Source organism: Notothenia rossii (assembly GCF_949606895.1).
Source record: "Notothenia rossii genome assembly, chromosome: 1".
Classification (NCBI taxonomy): Eukaryota; Metazoa; Chordata; class Actinopteri; order Perciformes; family Nototheniidae; genus Notothenia; species Notothenia rossii.
In genome coordinates, this window is record NC_136912.1 from 10309415 (window position 1) to 10328508 (window position 19094).

A 19094-nucleotide genomic window follows, 5' to 3' on the forward strand; every position below is an offset into this window, starting at 1 on the left:
CTCTCACCGGAAGTCGTACTAGTTGTTTTTACTTTATATCACAAGTTTCAACGTGGAGTGCCCATGTGTTTTTAGCTTCGACCAATGGTGAAAAAACATGAATTTCTGACCTTCAGGACCAATAACATCTGGTATTTACATTTTTCAATTATCGATACCCTTCCCACACGTTTGCCCAACCTACAACTACTCCTTAACATTAATTGTATATGAGTATATTTATTTTTTAAAGTGTTAGCTAAGCTAGGTGTGTTGGTTTCCTAGTGCAACTATTACTCTTAATTCCTACTTTAGTTTAAGCGTCTTTGTATACATTGGAAAGCTCAGATACCCTGCTTTAATGCCGAATACATTGGTGAATATATTCACCAGTTAATGTATGTTGTTAAAGCTTAAACTGGCTTTATTTACCTGACAAATAAAGTAAACACATCATTATACTTTCACTATACACATCCTTTAATAATGGGATAGTAGTACAACACCCTTACATGTAAACAAGTCCACTTAGCACAATAGTCACTTTGTTGCTTTACTGCTGAAGTAATTAAAGATGAATTCAAATCACAACCATGATATTTCAAATATCGTTAACAAAAGTCTCTGTTACTTGTATAATATACTAACACATCATGAAGAGTGAAGTTGTGAGAAATACATTTTGGGATATTTATAATTTTATCAAAATTAGGACATGAAAACCTTCATCTTAACTACATGTTTAATTTATATTCTTCTTTGTGAATATTTTGTCTTAGCAAATAGTATTGTAATGTACCGTTAAAAATAAGATTCATGTAGGGAAATATCTGATCAAAGATTTAGTAAACCACATCTGACGCAAAATGTACCGTTTTTGATATTAAAAATAAGACACATTATTTTTAGTACTACTAATATGTGGATAACCACAGTGCTCCCCTGTTCTAACTTCACAAGTAAAACAATACAATTCTGTGAATCTTAGATATACTTCTGCTTAAATGTTTGTTGTTTGTTTTTTATGTATGTTTTTTTTGTTTTTTATGTTCCTGATATTTGTCTAAGTTGATGTTAAACCTGGAGCTGCTCTGATGCCAGTCAAATGTCAGACTTGATCTGAACATTAAAGTAATATCGTATCGTATCGTATACTGTTAGGCATTTGACAGCCATGACACAATGTAGTTTTCAATATCCCTTTTTACCATCCTTTAAAAACACAGGCTTGAATATGGAGCCCTTATCGGCAGAAGTGACATGCAACGGGAGGAAGAGAAAGAGGATCTCTCCTGCAGCACATGAGGAGGTCAAGAGATTAAAAACAGAGGAAGGAGAGGAGACTCTGGAGTCTGAACACTCCTCTCGCTCACCGAGGATCTCTGTGCTGCCCGACCGCCTTCAACAACCAATAACAGCGAATGATCTGACAGAGCTGCTGCATTACGCCGCTCTGGGGAAAACAGCTGGCGTTGAACAGCCCAGGTAATGACTGTGGTAGTTAGATTTGACTTCATCTGCTTGCATCAAATTCGTCTCTATAATGTCCCTGTCCCTGTGCTATAACAATAATCTAAATGATCTTTTTAAAAGCCCCCTGTGTGTCTCTTTCAGTTGGTGCCGCCTCCACCATCAGAAGAAGGTTAAAGCTGTGAATGTGGTGATGATAGAGGGACTGAGCCAGAGTCACTTTTACAAACACTACCTCACCCTGCAGCACCTCAGGACCAACTACAGCACTGTGAGTAACCGGAGGGGACGCAGATCTGTTGACTTATTTTAAGATAAACCTTCATTCCCAGTGTTCGTTTTTGGTTTGAACTAGGGATAACGTTGCTATTCAATTATGTGTAGACAGTGGGAAATGAATATTATTATGTATATTCTGATTATTGTATTTTAGCCCATTAATTTTCGGCCAATAATACAAAAGTTATTGCTTGAATACGCCGACTAAACGGCCAAACCTGTCTCCTGTTTGAGGACATTTGACACAGTTTCAGAGGAAACCACTGCCATTTGAAATACCATTTTGTTTTTGTAATGTATATGCAAATAAGAGTAAGAGCTGTGGAATAGTAAACCAGCCATCTCTGCTGTATACATTTCAGCTTTTAGTGTGCTCAGGTGTGCAGAAACTACAGATTATGCATCTCTTTTTAAATACAACATTTTAAATATGATAACTTATCCGGTTGCTTCCATGAAAAGCAGGTTATTATAGCGAATTGAATTGAAAATACCTCATTGTGCATCCCTAGTTAAAACGTTTGTATCTGCCTGCTTTAGAGAGTCACGTTTACTCCATCCCCCACCGACCTGGCCTCAGGAATCTTCAGCAGTGAAGTTCCTGAATCAGACGATCCCTCTGTTTCCCAAAGACACAATGGAAGCAGTGATTTACCAAAAGGTGAGAATCTTATGTGGATATGTTTTGAAGTAAGTGTGTGTACACTAAGGCAATATATGAACAATGTATCATTAGCATTACATTAGAGTAGCTATTTCTTTGAGTTTGGTTGTCAAGAAAATATAATTTAGCCCAAAGACTTTCCTGAATATTAAAGGATACTTTTTGAACTTGTGTGATATCCACATTTCATTTGACTGTTGCTAGAAATGATCATCTCGTGGGTAACTGTGAACTCTGAACTCTAACACTTATCCCACAATATCATATTATGCTATTGCGGCTTTTAGTCAAACATTATCATATCTCTCAGCAGTAGTTGTGCTTTAGTTTTCTCACTGTTTTTGATCTTGTTCTTAATGATGTCTTTGTGTTGTTTAACACTGCTGCAGGCCTGAGGGTTCACCCAGTAATCACCAAGTTTGGGACCAAGAGGAAAGGACTGACAGCGTATGTTCTCCCCGAGGACGAGATGGTCAAGAAACACTGGCCTGTCAAAGGTGAGACTGTCAATCTGAATATATAGGAAATGTATGTTATTGTTTTACAAAAGCTCTGTTTTTATCTCATCCTCACCAGAATGCATTTTCAAATGTATCTTTGTCTCTAAAGTATTACTTATGTCTTTTGCACAGGAATGCCAGACTTCCAGGACTTTGTGTGCACAAACAGTGTTGACTGTGTGACTGACAGCAGCCCTCTGTATGGACTCGACTGTGAAATGGTGAGTTGCTCTTTCCCCAAACACCCTGCAACATTTCAGTACAAAACATAGTTCCCATGTGGTACTCTGCACATTACAAAGTACAAAAAACACAGACAGAAAACAGAAAAAGGAAAGCAAACTCAACAACAGCATGTAATGTCACATTTAAGTGCATGGCAACACTCTATCAGGTCAAAATAAAATGTGCTATAAATACTATAAATATGTCTTTAAAGTCCATGTAATGTCCAAAATAAAAGTTATTCTGTGTTAATAAATCGCTTCATCACTTTCCACTGTTTCATTTGACATATCAACATCAATGATTCTTTCCATAAATACCCCCCAAATAACATGAAATGTGTGCCACTTTCCCGTGTTATTCCGCTCCGGTAGCGAAAAGCTTGCCAGCCATTAACCCAGCTGTGTGACGTCACACGTGGCAAACACCAGCCTCGTCTGGATTGTTTGTTTTGTATCCTTCCGCTATTTTCGCTCAACATATGTGTAACCGGACCTCGCTAAACTTTTTTTATCTAACAATTCATGATGGGGAAGCGATGTGTAGTTGTGAGCTGTGAATGTTTCCTGATTGCTATAAACATTGATCATGGGTGCTGGAAGATTGTGCACAAAACTCGGGTCAGAATTAAGTTACTACAGGTGTTATGCCAGCTTGAGCTAAATGTCACCAGAGTACAGTGAACTTGCCTAGTGACTGAAATATATAAAAGTTGAAGTGAAATAAGTAAGGCCAAAAATGAATTACGTCTGAATATCTTTATTATTTTTACCACTTTTAATTATTTGTGGGCTCGCACATATACCAAAATAGACTAATGTACACTGCAATAAAGATAAAATGTTACAAGTGAAAAATTAACAAAAGAACCCTTTTTTATTTATCAAACAGTAAATTAATACAATCTTACAAATTTGTGATTTGGAAAATGTTGTTATATTTACATGTTTCTTTGGAAAAATAATATTGTAAATGATGTACTTTGTAAATTATTTACATCATGTGAAACCATTTTAACCAGTTCAGCTGCATGACTTATGTCAAATTACAGATTTGGCCATTGAAATCCCTGATAGCGGCCTCCCGGCTCAGGGTAAGTCTTCCGTATCTCGGTTACAGCACATGCAGCGGGACTCTGATTTTTGGGCCGAGTAGGCCTACACCCCAGCACCAACGTACAAACTGTCGATAAGCTGTATATCGATACTTCCTAATGAAAAAGAAGTATACAGATTATAAATATATTTGGAGAAAAATAAAATGTTATGTAGTAGCCTACTATTATGTAGCAATTGTTACAAATTGGCTTATAACATGATATTTGTATTTTACTTGTACAAAATAAATATGAGGTTATACATGACTGCTTGACAGAATCATAGACCTCTTATATATTTCCTCACATGTGTAGTTGTTTCTTTTCCCAAGCATACATTGAACTTGCATACACAGAAAAAATAAAAGCCAAGCTGTTTTTGACTGCTTGAAAGAGTTTAATGGTATCTTTAAAAGTGTACCATATCTGTAGCGACTAAAAGTATTATATGAAAGCAAAGCTGCAATAGGCAGTTGGGTCAATCAATATTTAATTACTGGTGTAGTGGGCCATCAACTGCTCTGTGTTGTTGTTTGTATTGAAGATACGCTATTTTCAGTGTCCAAACACTGAGACAGCCTTCTCTAAAGCCTGGGTGGCTAATAATGCACCTTGGTTTCTCGTCGGTGTCTTCTATCTGGCAGAGTCCTGCACGGGTCTGATTTTCAAGACCCGCTCCCGCCCCGCACCCGTGACGTGCAGTACCGAACCCGCCCCGCTACCCGCACATATTGCCAATTAGTCCCGCAACCCGACCCGACCCGCCGGCACATGATCCGCAACCCGACCCGAACCCGCATATATATAAGCAGTGACAACGTGCAATTATTAACACACGCAGTTGCATATTTGGCTCAAAAAGCCTGGGATGTTGTTTATTTTCTCCATCTAGGATGACACCAAAAGCCTCCCAGACGTTGGATTTTGCTCTTGAGGAAGAGTTATTGAAAATGCTGTATTCTCCGCTATAGAGAGCTTCACCTCAGCCATTCAGAATGTGGTGCGCTCAGCAGCAGATAGATGCACTGCAGAGGTTATGATTATGCTCGGTACCGCGGAGGAGAGGTCTGAGGATTTAAACATTAAACTAAATTATTATTGTTTAAATATATTTATTATGCAACACCCGCAACCGGACCCGCATCATCTTTGTTTTACCCAGAAGCGAACCCGGAAAAAAGCGTTTGAAAAAATACCACCCGCAAATCACCTTTTTTGCGGGTCACCCGTCGGGTACCCGCGGATACCCGACCCGATGCAGGACTCTGCTATCTGGTCAGTAGGTTGCAAACTGTCTATTTGTTCCATCACCTGCCAGATCTCTCTGCAGCATACACATTCATCTGCAGTGGGCATGCTTTCACAGCATTGACATGTACACCTGAATATTGTACATAACATTAAAAAACAAAAAAATATCTGCCGGACGTGTGAGGAACAGATGACAAATTAAGATCGACATTTAGTGCAGGTCAAACTAAATAAAACAGAATTTACCATTCAGTATTGCCGACTCGAGTCTCGCCGGCTGCGGAATCCGCTTCTCTTTCACAAGTTTCTGCCTCGTTGTTCGATTGCTGGGCAGGAGGCTCGTACTTATAAGGCAAAATGCCTTGAAGTGAAAGGCTAGCTGGTTCACTCTCTACTTCTGTAACTGAATCCAGATAACCCACTGAATCTGAGCTTGAATGATCGCTGTCGCTGTCGCTGTCTGAAGTTATCGCGTTGCTTGCCATTTGGACTGATTTGATCAAATGGCAATGTTTGCCACGTGTGACGTCACCGCTCGTTCGGGAGTGATCGGGGGCGTACTCGGCAAACTTCGGAACCAACATCGGTTTTTAACGTATATGTCATTTAATTATGACGAAACTTTAAACATTTTTATTTATTTTTATTCTGGTGATATCTAAACTACATGTTAAAAAACACCTGTGTTAGATGCATTACATGGCCTTTAAGGTAGGAACCATCCTTCAAACCAGTCTATCTTTTTAAATAGAGAGAAATATGTTTGAATATGTTTTATACTTGGAGTCCTTTTGAAAGAAATGTACCACATGACAGAATGAGCTTTTAACATTTGATGCATTTATAATCCAATTGCAGCTCAAACTGTAAAACCACCTCATCTAAATGACACAAATAAACCATGTCGAGATTTGTCTTCTTCTTCTCTCGTGGCCACTCCATTTATTAAGCTTTTTCTTAGCAACGTCTCACTGAAAGATGTTCGTGTTCTGAGCTCTATAAAGGTTTCTGTAAGCTAATGTCTTCATGTTGTGCTTCAGTGTCTGACAGAGAAGGGTAATGAGTTGACTCGTGTCTCTATGGTGGACAGTGATGGGAAGTGTGTGCTGGATGAGCTGGTGAAACCTCCCAACAGAATCCTCAACTACTTAACCAGGTAGGTACACACACACACACACACACACACACACACACACACACACACACACACACACACACACACACACACACACACACACACACACACACACACACACACACACACAGAAACACTTGTGTATTTTTAGATAACAAACATCATTTCAAAACACTTTAAACATTTGTGTTGCCTGCGCTGCTGGCTGCCCTCTGATAGGTTCTCTGGTATAACTGCAGCGATGTTGCGACCAATCACAACGACCCTCCGGAATGTTCAGACGAGGCTCAAGACGCTGTTGCCTAGCGATGCAGTCCTGGTGGGACACTCACTAAACAACGACCTCGTCGCTCTGAAAGTGAGTTACTGCGGACGTCAATCATTGATTTTAGATAGATATTTTCATTTTGAAGAGGCTTTATTTAACAACCAAAAACACATTTCTATATAAAGTGTGAAGTTAAAACATGGTGTGTGTGTGTGTGTGTGTGTGTGTGTGTGTGTGTGTGTGTGTGTGTGTGTGTGTGTGTGTGTGTGTGTGTGTGTGTGTGTGTGTGTGTGTGTGTGTGTGTGTGTGTGTGTGTGTGTGTGTGTGTGTGTGTGTGTGTGTGTGTGTGTGTGTGTGTGTGTGTGTCCTCAGCTGATCCACCCTCATGTGATCGACACCTCGCTGCTGTACAGGAGAGCGTTCGGACAGAGGTTCAAACTGAAGGTCATCACAGAGTCAGTGCTGAAGTAAGTTCTCTCTCTCTCTCTCTGTCTTTTTCTCTCTTTCTCTCGTCTAATGATTTACTTTTCCACGTGTGTCCCAGTCGGCAGATACAGACTGAAGAGAAGATGGGTCATAATCCCATCGAGGATGCTTTGGCAGCCCTGGAGCTGGCTCAGTACTTCATAAAGAAAGGACCGCGACAGGTAACTCAACACACACACACACACACACACACACACACACACACACACACACACACACACACACACACACACACACACACACACACACACACACACACACACACACACACACACACAGTTGTTATGATATTTTCTGTGTATGTTCACAGGTAGTAGAGCTTCATATACAGGAGCTGTGGGGATATAGGATAATAGAGGAGCCTGAAGACTTGGCACCTGCTGAACCTGCACCCCCACAGAGCCACAGGTAACATACGTTTCAAATCCGTATACCTTTACACAGATGATGTCCATCCTAAGTCACTTCAAACATATCGTTACTCTGGGTGTTTAGCTTCCATGCTTAGCCAGTATTTTTCACCCAAAAATGTAGCTTTTTGTGATAAAAAAGAAATGACATTAACCTTCTCAAACACACATATGAACCCAGACATGTTTGAGTCAATCTACAAATCTGTCCAACTGCTGTCTAGTCTGTCTTTGCCTGGATTATCTACTTGTATGTTTATGCTATAATTGTCCCACAGGGTAATTTCAATAAAATAGAAATGGTTTATGAAGTTGAAAATGTGCATGATAATCTGAAGCAATAGATTAAGGGGATAATAATAACTTAAATCTCTAACAAAATGATCTGACAAATGTTGGTCCATCGTTACTAATATAAAGGTTTTCCGATTCTCCGTCTTTATTTCTCGTGCAGGTTTCCTGACGTTCTACAAAGACATGGCCGGTCTGTTGCCTTTTTAGGGAAGCGCTCTGACATCGCTCTGGATCTGTCCAATCAGCAGTGGCTCAACTCTGACAAGGAGGTGAGACATTTTCCTGATCACACAAGCAGATTTAGGCCCAATCCCAAACCACGCCCTACACCCTACCCCTCCGTTTGCGCGGAGGGTCCGCCATATTGAGGGCTGTTCCAAAGCAACGAGTGTGGAGCGGTGTGGAGGGGGAGTGGGCTATCAAGCCCTCAAACAGTGAGTCTGCAGCGGTGCTGACTTGAGACCGGTCTCTACCTGACCGGAGTCACGCTGTGTGTCAGCGGAAACAAGTAGTTCCAGCAAACATCCACTGATAAACTGCGATGTTAACAACCTCATGATAACCTCATATGTTTTAACTTAGGATCAAACCTGTGTTTAGTCTAGAAAAAGGTAAATGTGTGCATTTTATTATAAAGTTGTGTATATTTACAGACCGTTGCAAAAACTAAGAAGCTTATAAAAATCAGGTTTTAAACTAAAATAACTTTTCAAAAAAGTAACTCGATTAAAGATGTTTGGAGTTTTATTTTAGTTATTAATTAAAAAATGTTGTCTAAGAGATGCTGATTTGAAACCGTTGTTACATACAGTTACGGCATTTCCTGCTTCTGCCGGAGAGAGGGGAGTTTGTCCCAAAGCGAGAGTTCACGGAGGAGGAGTGTGTAGGGGGTAATTTGGAGGGCGTGGTTTGGGATTGGGCCTAAATCTGCTTGGTTTTCTTCCCAAAAGTGAGCATTGATCCTCTGTTTGCGTTGTGATACAGAAGTCCTTATAAAAGGACTTCTGGTTTACCTAATTGTTGGATTTAAGAATCCCTGTTTGAGAAACGTAGCGTTGGTTGTTAGGTTACATACAGAAAAGATGAGGATAGATAGATTTATACTTTATTAATCACAATTTGGGAAATTATTTTGTTACAGGAGCAGTCTGTTCAACAATACACATACTTAAAAAGTGGAATAGTTAACAATTAGAAATAAAATGAAAAAATAGTATGTCAAATATAAAAAATTCTGGATAACAAAAATGTTCTTTAAAAAATACAGGAATATAGGCTTATACTATACTGTATATACATATGATAGTATATGTACAGTATGAACGATGTTGGATTGAGTATTTAGGATTTCTTAACCTCAGAAACACTAGAATGAAATTTTTTTTTAAGGATTTGCTTCTATAATGCCAAATAAAAAATAAAATCTTAGACTCTTCCTATCTCATCTTAAAAATGACGATAGGAAGTTAAGAATCAGATCTGGTTTGAAGAGCAATCTTTTGTGGTTTATCTGCCTTATTTTAAAAAAAGTATATAAAGTCACAAGGAGAGGAACTGAGGATAACACGGCTCTTTTTAAAACATGACTTTATAGATTACTGAGTATTTTATAGGGGAATAACCATGCATTGGTTTTCCTTGTCCTCTGTCTTTTCCCATCATAACTCCACTTCCTCTTCATCACTGTGACCTCATCTCGTCTCTTCAGGTGTCAGCGTCTTTCCGGAGGCAGACCAGGTGTCCGTTCCTCTCCGTGCTCCAGCTCCCTTCCCTCTCCAGCCATCTGAAGAAAAGCTTCCCCCACCTGGAGCACCAGAGGGTGAGGCTGTTATTCACAACTCTACACATCGTAAAGGTCACCTATTATGCAAAATGCACTTGTTCATGTCTCCTCTACATCAACATGTGTCCCCTCTTCTTCATGTCTCTTCTACATCAACATGTGTCCCCTCTTCTTCATGTCTCCTCTACATCAACATGTGTCCCCTCTTCTTCATGTCTCTTCTACATCAACATGTGTCCCCTCTTCTTCATGTCTCTTCTACATCAACATGTGTCCCCTCTTCTTCATGTCTCTTCTACATCAACATGTGTCCCCTTTGTGGAAAGAGACTCTGAAAGTTCCAGGAACAAAGATTCTCTCTCTTTTTGTCCAGATCCATTTCTATAAAAACCTGTCTGAAAATGAGCTAATCAGATTTTGGCCACTTTGTGATGTCATAATGTTGTTTTGGCTTGTGTAACCATTAGCCAATCACCAAGCAAGGTAACCCCCCCACCCCCCTTATCACCTGAATCTCCTCCTAGAGCACCTTTGTGTTCTTTTTAACCAAATCTCTCTCAGAGGGGCGCGGGGAGGGGCTCCTTATTTTCATCTAAAGTAACTGACAGAGAATCAGCAATTTGGAAACAGGGCTGAAACAGAGGGGATTATGGGTAATGCTGCAATGATCTGTTTGGTGTTTGGAGCCAAACACTTCAGAGACAGGCTCTGTATACATCTGAGACCTATAATATATTGATGAAAAACAGTATAATAGGGGACCTTTAAGTGTTTATTTCTTAATGCTTCACTAAGTGTGTGTGTATTACCCCCCCAGGTGTGTGCTCACCTCAGAGATCTGTGTGTAGTGTTGGCCGGTCCACTTCCTACTGGATCCTCTGAACAGGAAGTGAGGCGCCTGTTTCGCTGCTGTGGACCGCTTCGAAATATCAAAATGTTGAACACAACTGTCCGGGTATATCTCACATACATTATCCTTCATTTTATGTGAAATAAACTATTTTTGTCACAGATTTAACAAAATACCTCTTATATATGGTGATAATTACTGCTTTAGTTCCTCCTAAACTAGAACAGTAGAAGCTACAGCAGTAAACATGATTTCTATATTTTTAGATGCCATTTATAAACATTATCTTTATATCTTGACACTGTTTGTTCCCCAGGTTCATGCAGAGGTGGAGTTTGAGCTTCTGGAGGGAGCTGAGCTGGCTGTGAGAACGTTGAATGGACTCAACATGCAGGGACAGTCCATCAAGGTAACTCCTGCACTTTTTTCTGTTTAAAACTTTGTTTTTGGAAATGTTTGAATAACACTCTTTATATTTACTTTGTTCACCTTATCTTTTATCTTTGTTTGTATTGCTTTTACATACGCTGTGTTCATGTCCTTGAGCCTTACTCTCATTGTATCTGCCTTCTCTGGTTTGCACTGCCTTGCTGAAGTATTCTCCCTTTTGGTCTTTTCATTCAAACCTGTCAGTTAAGGTGACTTTTGGAGAGATGTTATTATTCGATGTACACAACATTCCTACCACTTCGAAGATGGAAATATGTTTTAAACAAGAACAAAAATAAAATTAAAAAACATTGAGTTTGCAAATGTATTCACCCCCAAAGTCAACACTTTGTAGAGGTCGCGTTAACCGAATATTTTCCGTCTATGACCGATTTTTTTTTAACAATAACGGAAAAATATGAAAGCAGTCCGTCATTTTGACAGATTAGAACAAACTCAGAACAGCGCCAAAGCTTCCCGCAGCGAGGCTCCGGTGTTATGCCGTTATGCATGCCCTCCAAAAAGGAGATAGTTTCCAAACCTAACTTTGCCGTACAAATCATTGAAATGTCTGTGAGTGCTTTACGCTGTGGCGCGCTCCCGCGAGGTGCAGTGGGCATGCATGACACCGGCCCCCCCCGTCAGAGTTGTGTACAGACCGACGGGTAATTGATTGGATTGTGACGGAAATGTTACGATCCTGTCAGTCGAAAAACTCTGTTGTAGAGCCACCTGTACATACAGCTTGTACAGTTTGTATTCTTTATTTATCTTTTCAAACAATCTTCTTTTTCTTAACTTAACCCATTTGGACTATTTTGTGTGGGTTTAAACTAAAATCTATCTAAATTACAGGTTTTAATGCAATCAAATATGAAAAATGCATAGGGGCAAAGCACTGTGTTTCCTATCGTATTGTCCTTTAAAACACTGTTAAGAACAGTGCTTAATAATTCAAGTTGAATTTGATGTTTCTTCTGAACCTTCTGTCACTTTCTCCCTTTACATTGCAGTTCAAGGTCTTCCCAAACTCTGTAGACTGCTGATTGTTCAACAACAGCTTTTCTTATTTGTACCTTCTCCAGGTCCAGCGTCCTGTCTACGAGTCGATGCTGGACGCTGATCTGACTCTCGATGCTTTGGTGTGTGACAACAACACTCACCTCTATGCTGTTGAACTAAACCCCAGTATGGCTGACAGCGTACACATTTCTAAAAGAGTCAATGGACATTCGTTAAATGCCAAATGTTCAGATGTTGCTTCTGTTAAAAAAGTAAACGGTCGACATTCGCAACCAAAGAAGAAATCTAAGCTGTCTGAGGAGACGGTCAGAGAGACGTTTGGTCTCTTTGGTTCAGTGGAGAGAGTCGCCCTGCTGCAACAATCTGGAAAACATGCAAGACATGCAAGCATAAGTGAGTAAAACCACGATGTTAGAGTCAAACTAACTTTCTGTGCGTCTCTAACATATATGTCTCTGGTTGGCAGGGTTTGAAAGCTCAGAGGGGAAACGTGCAGCTCTCGGCTCCTCTGAAGATCTCAGGAAGGAGAACTACCTCGTCTGTCCTTCACTAACTCCTCACCACCTTCCCTCCTGGACGGCAGTAACAACACCGACCACCTCAGTGGAGAGGAGCCACATGCACATAAGCTCTCAGGTAAAGATGGTTGTATTGTACGGTTTAAATATATCGTCACTTATCAGAAAAAGGAGTCCAACCCAGTGTGTGTGTGTCTTTTTTGTTGACACATTGCGGTTTAGCTGAGCCCAACTTGGACAGATGAATATAGATCAAAGTCTGACTAAAGGTGCATCTCACTTCCTTAAATGAAATCCTTGCGTCCCTCACTTGCGTGGTTTCCCTGCGTTTAGTCCCTCCCACCAGGGAAGCATGGAGAGACGCAAGGAAACCACGAGAAGCAGGGAAATGAGTTTTAAGAGCAATGGGACGTCCTTTCCTCCGGAGCGTCACGTGAAGCGACGCCCGTTTATGGTGACGCCGCACAGCTGTTCTTCTGACGGCAGCCAGATCAGTGCATGCGCTGCATCGTCCAATCAGTGAGCGATACACAGTAAGGGGGCGGGGCGAATGTCTGAGGATTTCACCGGAGGATGGTCTGGTAGTTCCTCGATCCTCGGTCCTCCGGCAAAAATAAGGGCAGTAGGATGCTACTCAAGATTAGACCCTCCAGAAAAACGCAATTCTGCGATCGCAGAATTTACCGCATAATCAGCAAAATGGCGCAGATTTTTAAAAGGCGGCATATTTATCAAAAGGCCGCATAATCCCCACATTTTTCCACAAAAGTTGAGAAGAAAAAAAGTTAACTCGTCTTGACGTGACGTCATCAGCTCGCGCATCACAGAATGTAAACAACACTGTATAGAGTGAACGTGTGGAGCTCATACGATAGAGAAAACACCAAGATGAAAAAATCTAATCCATCTCATTTACCGACGAACATTTCTACTAAAGACCGGGCAAAAAGTGGGGGGAAACTATTCTGCACCCCGTGCAACTGTGTGTTGGAGCATAAGAGGTAATCGACGGGGACGACCCACTTTGATTCATTCAAACATTCGAAAATGCTTTCTGCTGCTGCGGACAAGAAAGCCAAACAACTCACGTTCACCGAGGCATCAACCTCCAAAACCCTTTCGAGGGCTACAAGAAACGAAGTGAGTAGCCTACAAGATTGAAGCTGCAGATAACGAACGAGTAAATGAAAACAGAATGAGGCGGAGAAGTGTGTGTGTGTGTGGGTGTGTGTGTGTGTGTGTGTGTGTGTGAGATTAAATAAGCCCAATTGCTTTTACAATAAATAAACATTGAATGTGTTTAATTGAATAGTAAAGGGGTTTAACGTTAGTGGCAGGTTGTGTGTGAGAGAGAATAAATAAGACAGTCCAATATTTAAAAAAATTGTTATTCTTTTTCCCCGCATATTTAGCATATTCTGCAACTTTCCGCATATTTCGCAACTTCCCGCAATTTCACCGCATAAAATCACATAAAAACCCCGCATGTTTGATCGCATAATCAAGGATTTTAGCCCGCGTTTTTCTTGAGGGTCTATAAGATGGCGCAGACAAATCAACTTCCGGTGATACCGAGCCCGAGGAGCGAGGAAATGAAAAATAACCGAAGTGAAACGCACCCTATGTAGAGAAGATTCTAACAAACACAGTCTGATTTTAAAGATGGCTGCCATTGCATTTTCTATTGTACCATCATCTTTTTAGTGGAAAAGCCTCAAAGAATAGGTTTATTTTCTATCTCTCCAGAAAGGTGGTTTGCTGGTGTGAGCAAAACAGCATTTAAAGTAAAACCATAAAGAGTCTATGGTTATGAAAAGGAAAAAGACGACAGCTCGAAGCTGTACTGGGAGAAACCATAAAATCACTGAGGCAGAACAGCCTTTATGAGCACAGCCTTTTTAAAATTGAGCTTTTGTGACGATACATTTGACTTTTGCGTCTTAATATGATAAAAAAAAGACTCTGAAAGTTTATTCCGCAAACCACAGAGGTGAAGTGATGATGCTTTTGGGCTCTTTGGAATTGAAGCACAATGCGAAAAACACCAAATAGTTAGTACTTTCAGATAGTTAATAGACTTTTGAACACATGTAATAATGACTCCAATGTGTGATCTATGCAGGACCAGGAAATGGATCTCCTGATGGGGAAGTTGGACCGCCGGCTACAGAAGCTGTTCAGATATCTCCCAGAAGGCACCTTGTCTGTGGTTGTGCTGCTCGGACACACTAGGTAAGGACTCTGACAGAGTGTCAAATTAATCTGCTATTAAATGAAATGAAATATTTCTAAACTTTTCTAATCTTCTCTTCTCCTCCCTAGTGATCACGGTCTCCTTCCTGGTCTGTGCCTTATGGAGATCAAGCAGAAGTCTTAAGGAGAACTGACACCTCTGTGGGAATTCAAATAAACCGGGACTATGATAATATATTCCATTGCAATGATGCCTTTTCTTGTGAAGTGAAAGAATGAACATGAGTCTTTTTAGAGAATACGAAAATAAAACTTTGCTGTAAGCCCCCTTTTACCTCTGACGCCTGTACTACGAATCCAGTTCAACAGACCCTGGATATGTTTGAGTTACCCGGCTTAACTAACCCAAAACAAACACGCTCTCGCTAAGCGGTCCTACGACGCTGGTTATCAACTCGGTAACTCAAGCCAGGGTTTCTCTGTCCGGCTGAGTGCGCGTTCACATTAAATGGGCGGGGTTAGCAACGTTTGACCAATCACAAACGTGGACAAGCGTACTGACAGCGTGTTCGAATGCGTACATTAACAGGTTTATGATATCACTGCCATCACTAAGACACGAGTGGATCTGAATTTAATTACATTTGACTCGAGTGTTTCGTCAACTTAATGTGTTGCTTAAAATAATACTTCTGCATACAGTATTTGACACTGTGAGTGTTGCACGGCCAGATACGGCTCAGCGGACTCAGATAAGGAAATATATGATACATCAGGGTTATTCAATTAGTTTGGAATGGGGGCCGGTTGATGAAAACGATCCAAAGCAAGGGGCCGGGAAAAAAATGACTTGAAATATGAGCTATCATATTAAGAGCTTCAGATACAGTAAATACTACAGCAGGTCACCCTTGAAAAAGAGATCAATGATCTCAATGGGATTCACCTGCATAAATAAAGGTATGAAATGAAATGACTACAACAGCATAGTGGAGTGCATATATTTTGTTTAATTAAATCAAACATAGCCCCAAGGCCTTTATAAATGGCAAGTTCAGAACTCAGTACATGTGAAGCTAATAGAACCATCAACATCATTAGATTTAGATTAAATGATCGAATAATTCACACAAAATAGCAATTTAGGGCCATACACAAACAACAGTGCATATTATGGTATAATAACAATAAAGACAAGTGAGCCATACCACATCAATTGCTTAATTAAAAGCAAAAACAATTATCAAAAGACTTGTATTAATTACCAAACCACAACACACAGCCTTTTAAAACTCAAACCTTTTTTGATTAACATAGTGATAACTGACATACAGTATGCAACCAACTTGGCAGATATGTGCCATCTAATGAGAGAAATGGCATTTTTTCGATTTAGCAAGAGCAGGGAAGTCGGGAGTATACGTTGTCATGGCAATACGCATACAGTGATGCAGATACTGGTCAGTGAGGGATGCTCGATTATTAGTTTTTATGGCATTCATGTGTGAGAATGCCGATTCGCACGTGTAAGTCGAGCCAAACATTGTGAGGACAAACAGTGCAAGACCCCTTGAATGAGGGAATTTCTCGTGGCTTACTTCATCAGTCCAGAACTTTTCAGAACCTGCCAGCTGAAATGACTGTCGCAGGTCATCTGATGACTGAATGTCAATGAGTTCGAGTTGTAAAGACGCCTCATTTAATGTCACAATCAGCTCCTTTGCTTTCAGTGCAAACTCCCCCTCTACATTCACAGAGAAAGGGTCCTTCACAAATCTCATCACTTCAGTCGGGAGACTGAAATGGTCAAACCTCGCGGCAAAGTTGGTTTTCAATGCGTCCATAAATCCAGTCATCACCTTGGTGATTTGTAAACCTGCAGTGCGCATGGTTGGAAAATTGAGCATTTTGCCTGGACATAAATCCTCAAAAGAAAGTGTGAGCTTTTTTTGAAATGCATGGAGTCTCTCCACAAGTTGTGTAACCATTTTATCTCTGCCCTGCAGCTCCAAATTGAGTTGGTTCAGATGTTGGAAAATGTCGCTCAAAAAGCGAACAGCAGCGTAAAACTCATAATTCTCTATCAGACACAGAAAGGCGTTGGCTTTTTTATGTTTTGAATTGCAGAGAAACGCCATGATCTCCTCCTTAAGTTCACAAAATCGTTTCAAGACGTTTCCTTTGCTTAGGCATCTAATGTCACTGTGCATGAACAAATCATTATGTCGAGCTGACATGTCTGAGAACATCTGGCGGAAAAGGCGGTGCTGTAAACTGGAGTTAATGACATGACAGAGTCCATTGTGTTTTTTAGCTCACCACTCAGTTTTGCGCACAGGAGGCTTTGGTGGATGAGGCAATAAAGCGATCTCAGCTGTGGTGCCACATCTGCCAGCCCAGCGGACAGTCCCTGTGTTCGGCCCGACACGCAGGGGCCCCATCCGTTACAAGCATGTTAATACGATCCAATCCCAACTTGTGCTCCTTGAAAAACGAAACCACTTTGTGGAACATCACCTCACCGGTCGTGTGTCCATCCAAAGGAATTAATCCAAGTAGATCCTCCCGAAAGAACTCACCTTCAAAAAATCTAACATAGAGGCACAGCTGTGCAACATCGCTGCTGTCAGTGGATTCATCAATAGCTAGCGACATAACCTCCGCCTTTCTCAGTTTGTCCAAGAGAATCTCAAAAACGTCCGATGCAATGGTCTCCACTCTCCTTGATGTTGACGTGTCAGCAATTGGAATGTTCTTAATTGAGTCAATAACGCTTTTTCTGATTTTCTCATCTGCAACCACTTCCTCAATTGATGCAAGCATACACTCTTTGATTGTCTCTGCGTCCGCAAAAGGCCTTTTCTTTTTGCCTAATATCCAGGCCACTCGTAGGGACGCTGCGGTAGCTCTCTCTTGGTCAGTGCAAGCCCGAAACAGGGAGCCACGTCTTTGGTCATAGCACGAAGTTGGCCCCAAAATCTTCTGGCGGCGTGCATCAGAGCCCGCTGAAAAAGTGGCGTCAAAGTTGGCGTGAGCTGTCTTAAAATGCCTTCTCAAGTTGTACTCTTTACACACCGATAAACACTCATTGTTGATTAAACACACGGGCCTCCCACTGACATTTACACACAAGTACTTCTCTTTCCACTCGCTGTTGAATTGCCGGTTTTCGGTGTCAACCTTTCGTTTTTTTTAACGTAGAAAGAGACATTTAGATATCCAACTATGCTGACCAGGTTTGATTAATCGTACCATTGGCGCGAAACCGTCGAAGGTGCGCGAGCTTGTAGTGAAGGGCAGCGCGAGCCGCGAGGACGCGCGCAGAGACGCAATAAATGACAGGAGTTGCTAGTAGGTGGGTTCGAAACCCGAGCCCGCCAAAGTTTTCAGGCAATGTCTTCCCCTCTATCTCTCAATGTAACACCCTCTCATGAATAAAGGCACTCTGGCCCAGTTTTTTTAATTAAACTTTAATTTTTTTTTTTTTTACTTTTTAACATTATACTCAAAGGGCCAGTAAATATCACCCGGGGGCCGGATTTGGCCCGCGGGCCGCCAATTGAATAGCCCTGATGTGATATGCCGCGGACTGTACTTAATGTTACTCTGATCCGGTTACTTATGTTGTGGTAGATATTTAATTAAGCTTTCTTAACGCTATGTTATAATAGTCAGATTTCTCTGAAGATGGGAGGTGATATTCTATTAATGTTCACGTTCACACAGTCGGTGATTTTTGCCGGCCGTCTTTCCTGCAACGGCAGCTTTTCTTTATTTCCTTTCTCCTGTAATATGACTTGATCGCTTTAAACTCCGCACACTGAGCTCTGATTGGTCAGCAGGCAGTGCTTTCACTGAGTTGAGCTCTTAGCCTGGAACCTAACCTGCCCCGGAGCAGGCTAGCCGCTAAGCATAAGTTACCATGGAGATATAGCCCGGTAAGAAGAGAACCAGCGTCGTAGGACCGGAAACCCAGAGTTTTCCCTGAAGTTAGCTCGCTAAGCGAAAATCATGCTTCGTAGTACAGGCCTCTGAGCTACACATTTCTGAACCATACATATTTGAATTTTTTTTATATAAAAGGAACGTTTAAAGGGGCCCTATTATTTACATGTTGAGGTTTATATTTGTATGTGCATTTTGAACCTTGAAGAAATCAGACATCTTGACTGCATTGGTATTTGCTAAGTATATTTTGCTTTAAGAAGTGTTGTACTGTTGTTTAACTGTGTGTAATCTGT

General features: G+C 41.0%; 1 protein-coding gene across 1 annotated transcript; it reads left to right on the top strand.

Annotated features, from left to right (window-relative positions):
- The first annotated feature begins 37 nt into the window (after positions 1-37).
- Positions 38-15176, top strand: rexo5 (RNA exonuclease 5). The gene is made up of 19 exons (XM_079659309.1): positions 38-131; positions 1206-1464; positions 1594-1720; positions 2269-2389; positions 2782-2889; positions 3025-3113; positions 6505-6620; positions 6819-6957; positions 7240-7334; positions 7412-7514; positions 7664-7761; positions 8218-8326; positions 9766-9876; positions 10658-10795; positions 11007-11099; positions 12205-12535; positions 12609-12778; positions 14783-14892; positions 14983-15176. Exons 2-19 carry the CDS (start codon positions 1214-1216, stop codon positions 15035-15037), a joined length of 2364 nt encoding a protein of 787 aa, XP_079515435.1. The 5' UTR covers positions 38-131; positions 1206-1213; the 3' UTR covers positions 15038-15176.
- Positions 15177-19094: the final 3918 nt, after the last annotated feature.

Coding starts and splice junctions, on each gene's coding strand:
- rexo5 (XM_079659309.1), top strand. CDS start 1,214: ATGGAGCCCTTATCGGCAGAAGTGACATGCAACGGGAGGAAGAGAAAG. Junction 1,721..2,268: donor TCAGGACCAACTACAGCACT/GTGAGTAACCGG, acceptor TGCCTGCTTTAG/AGAGTCACGTTTACTCCATC. Junction 9,877..10,657: donor CCCACCTGGAGCACCAGAGG/GTGAGGCTGTTA, acceptor TTACCCCCCCAG/GTGTGTGCTCACCTCAGAGA.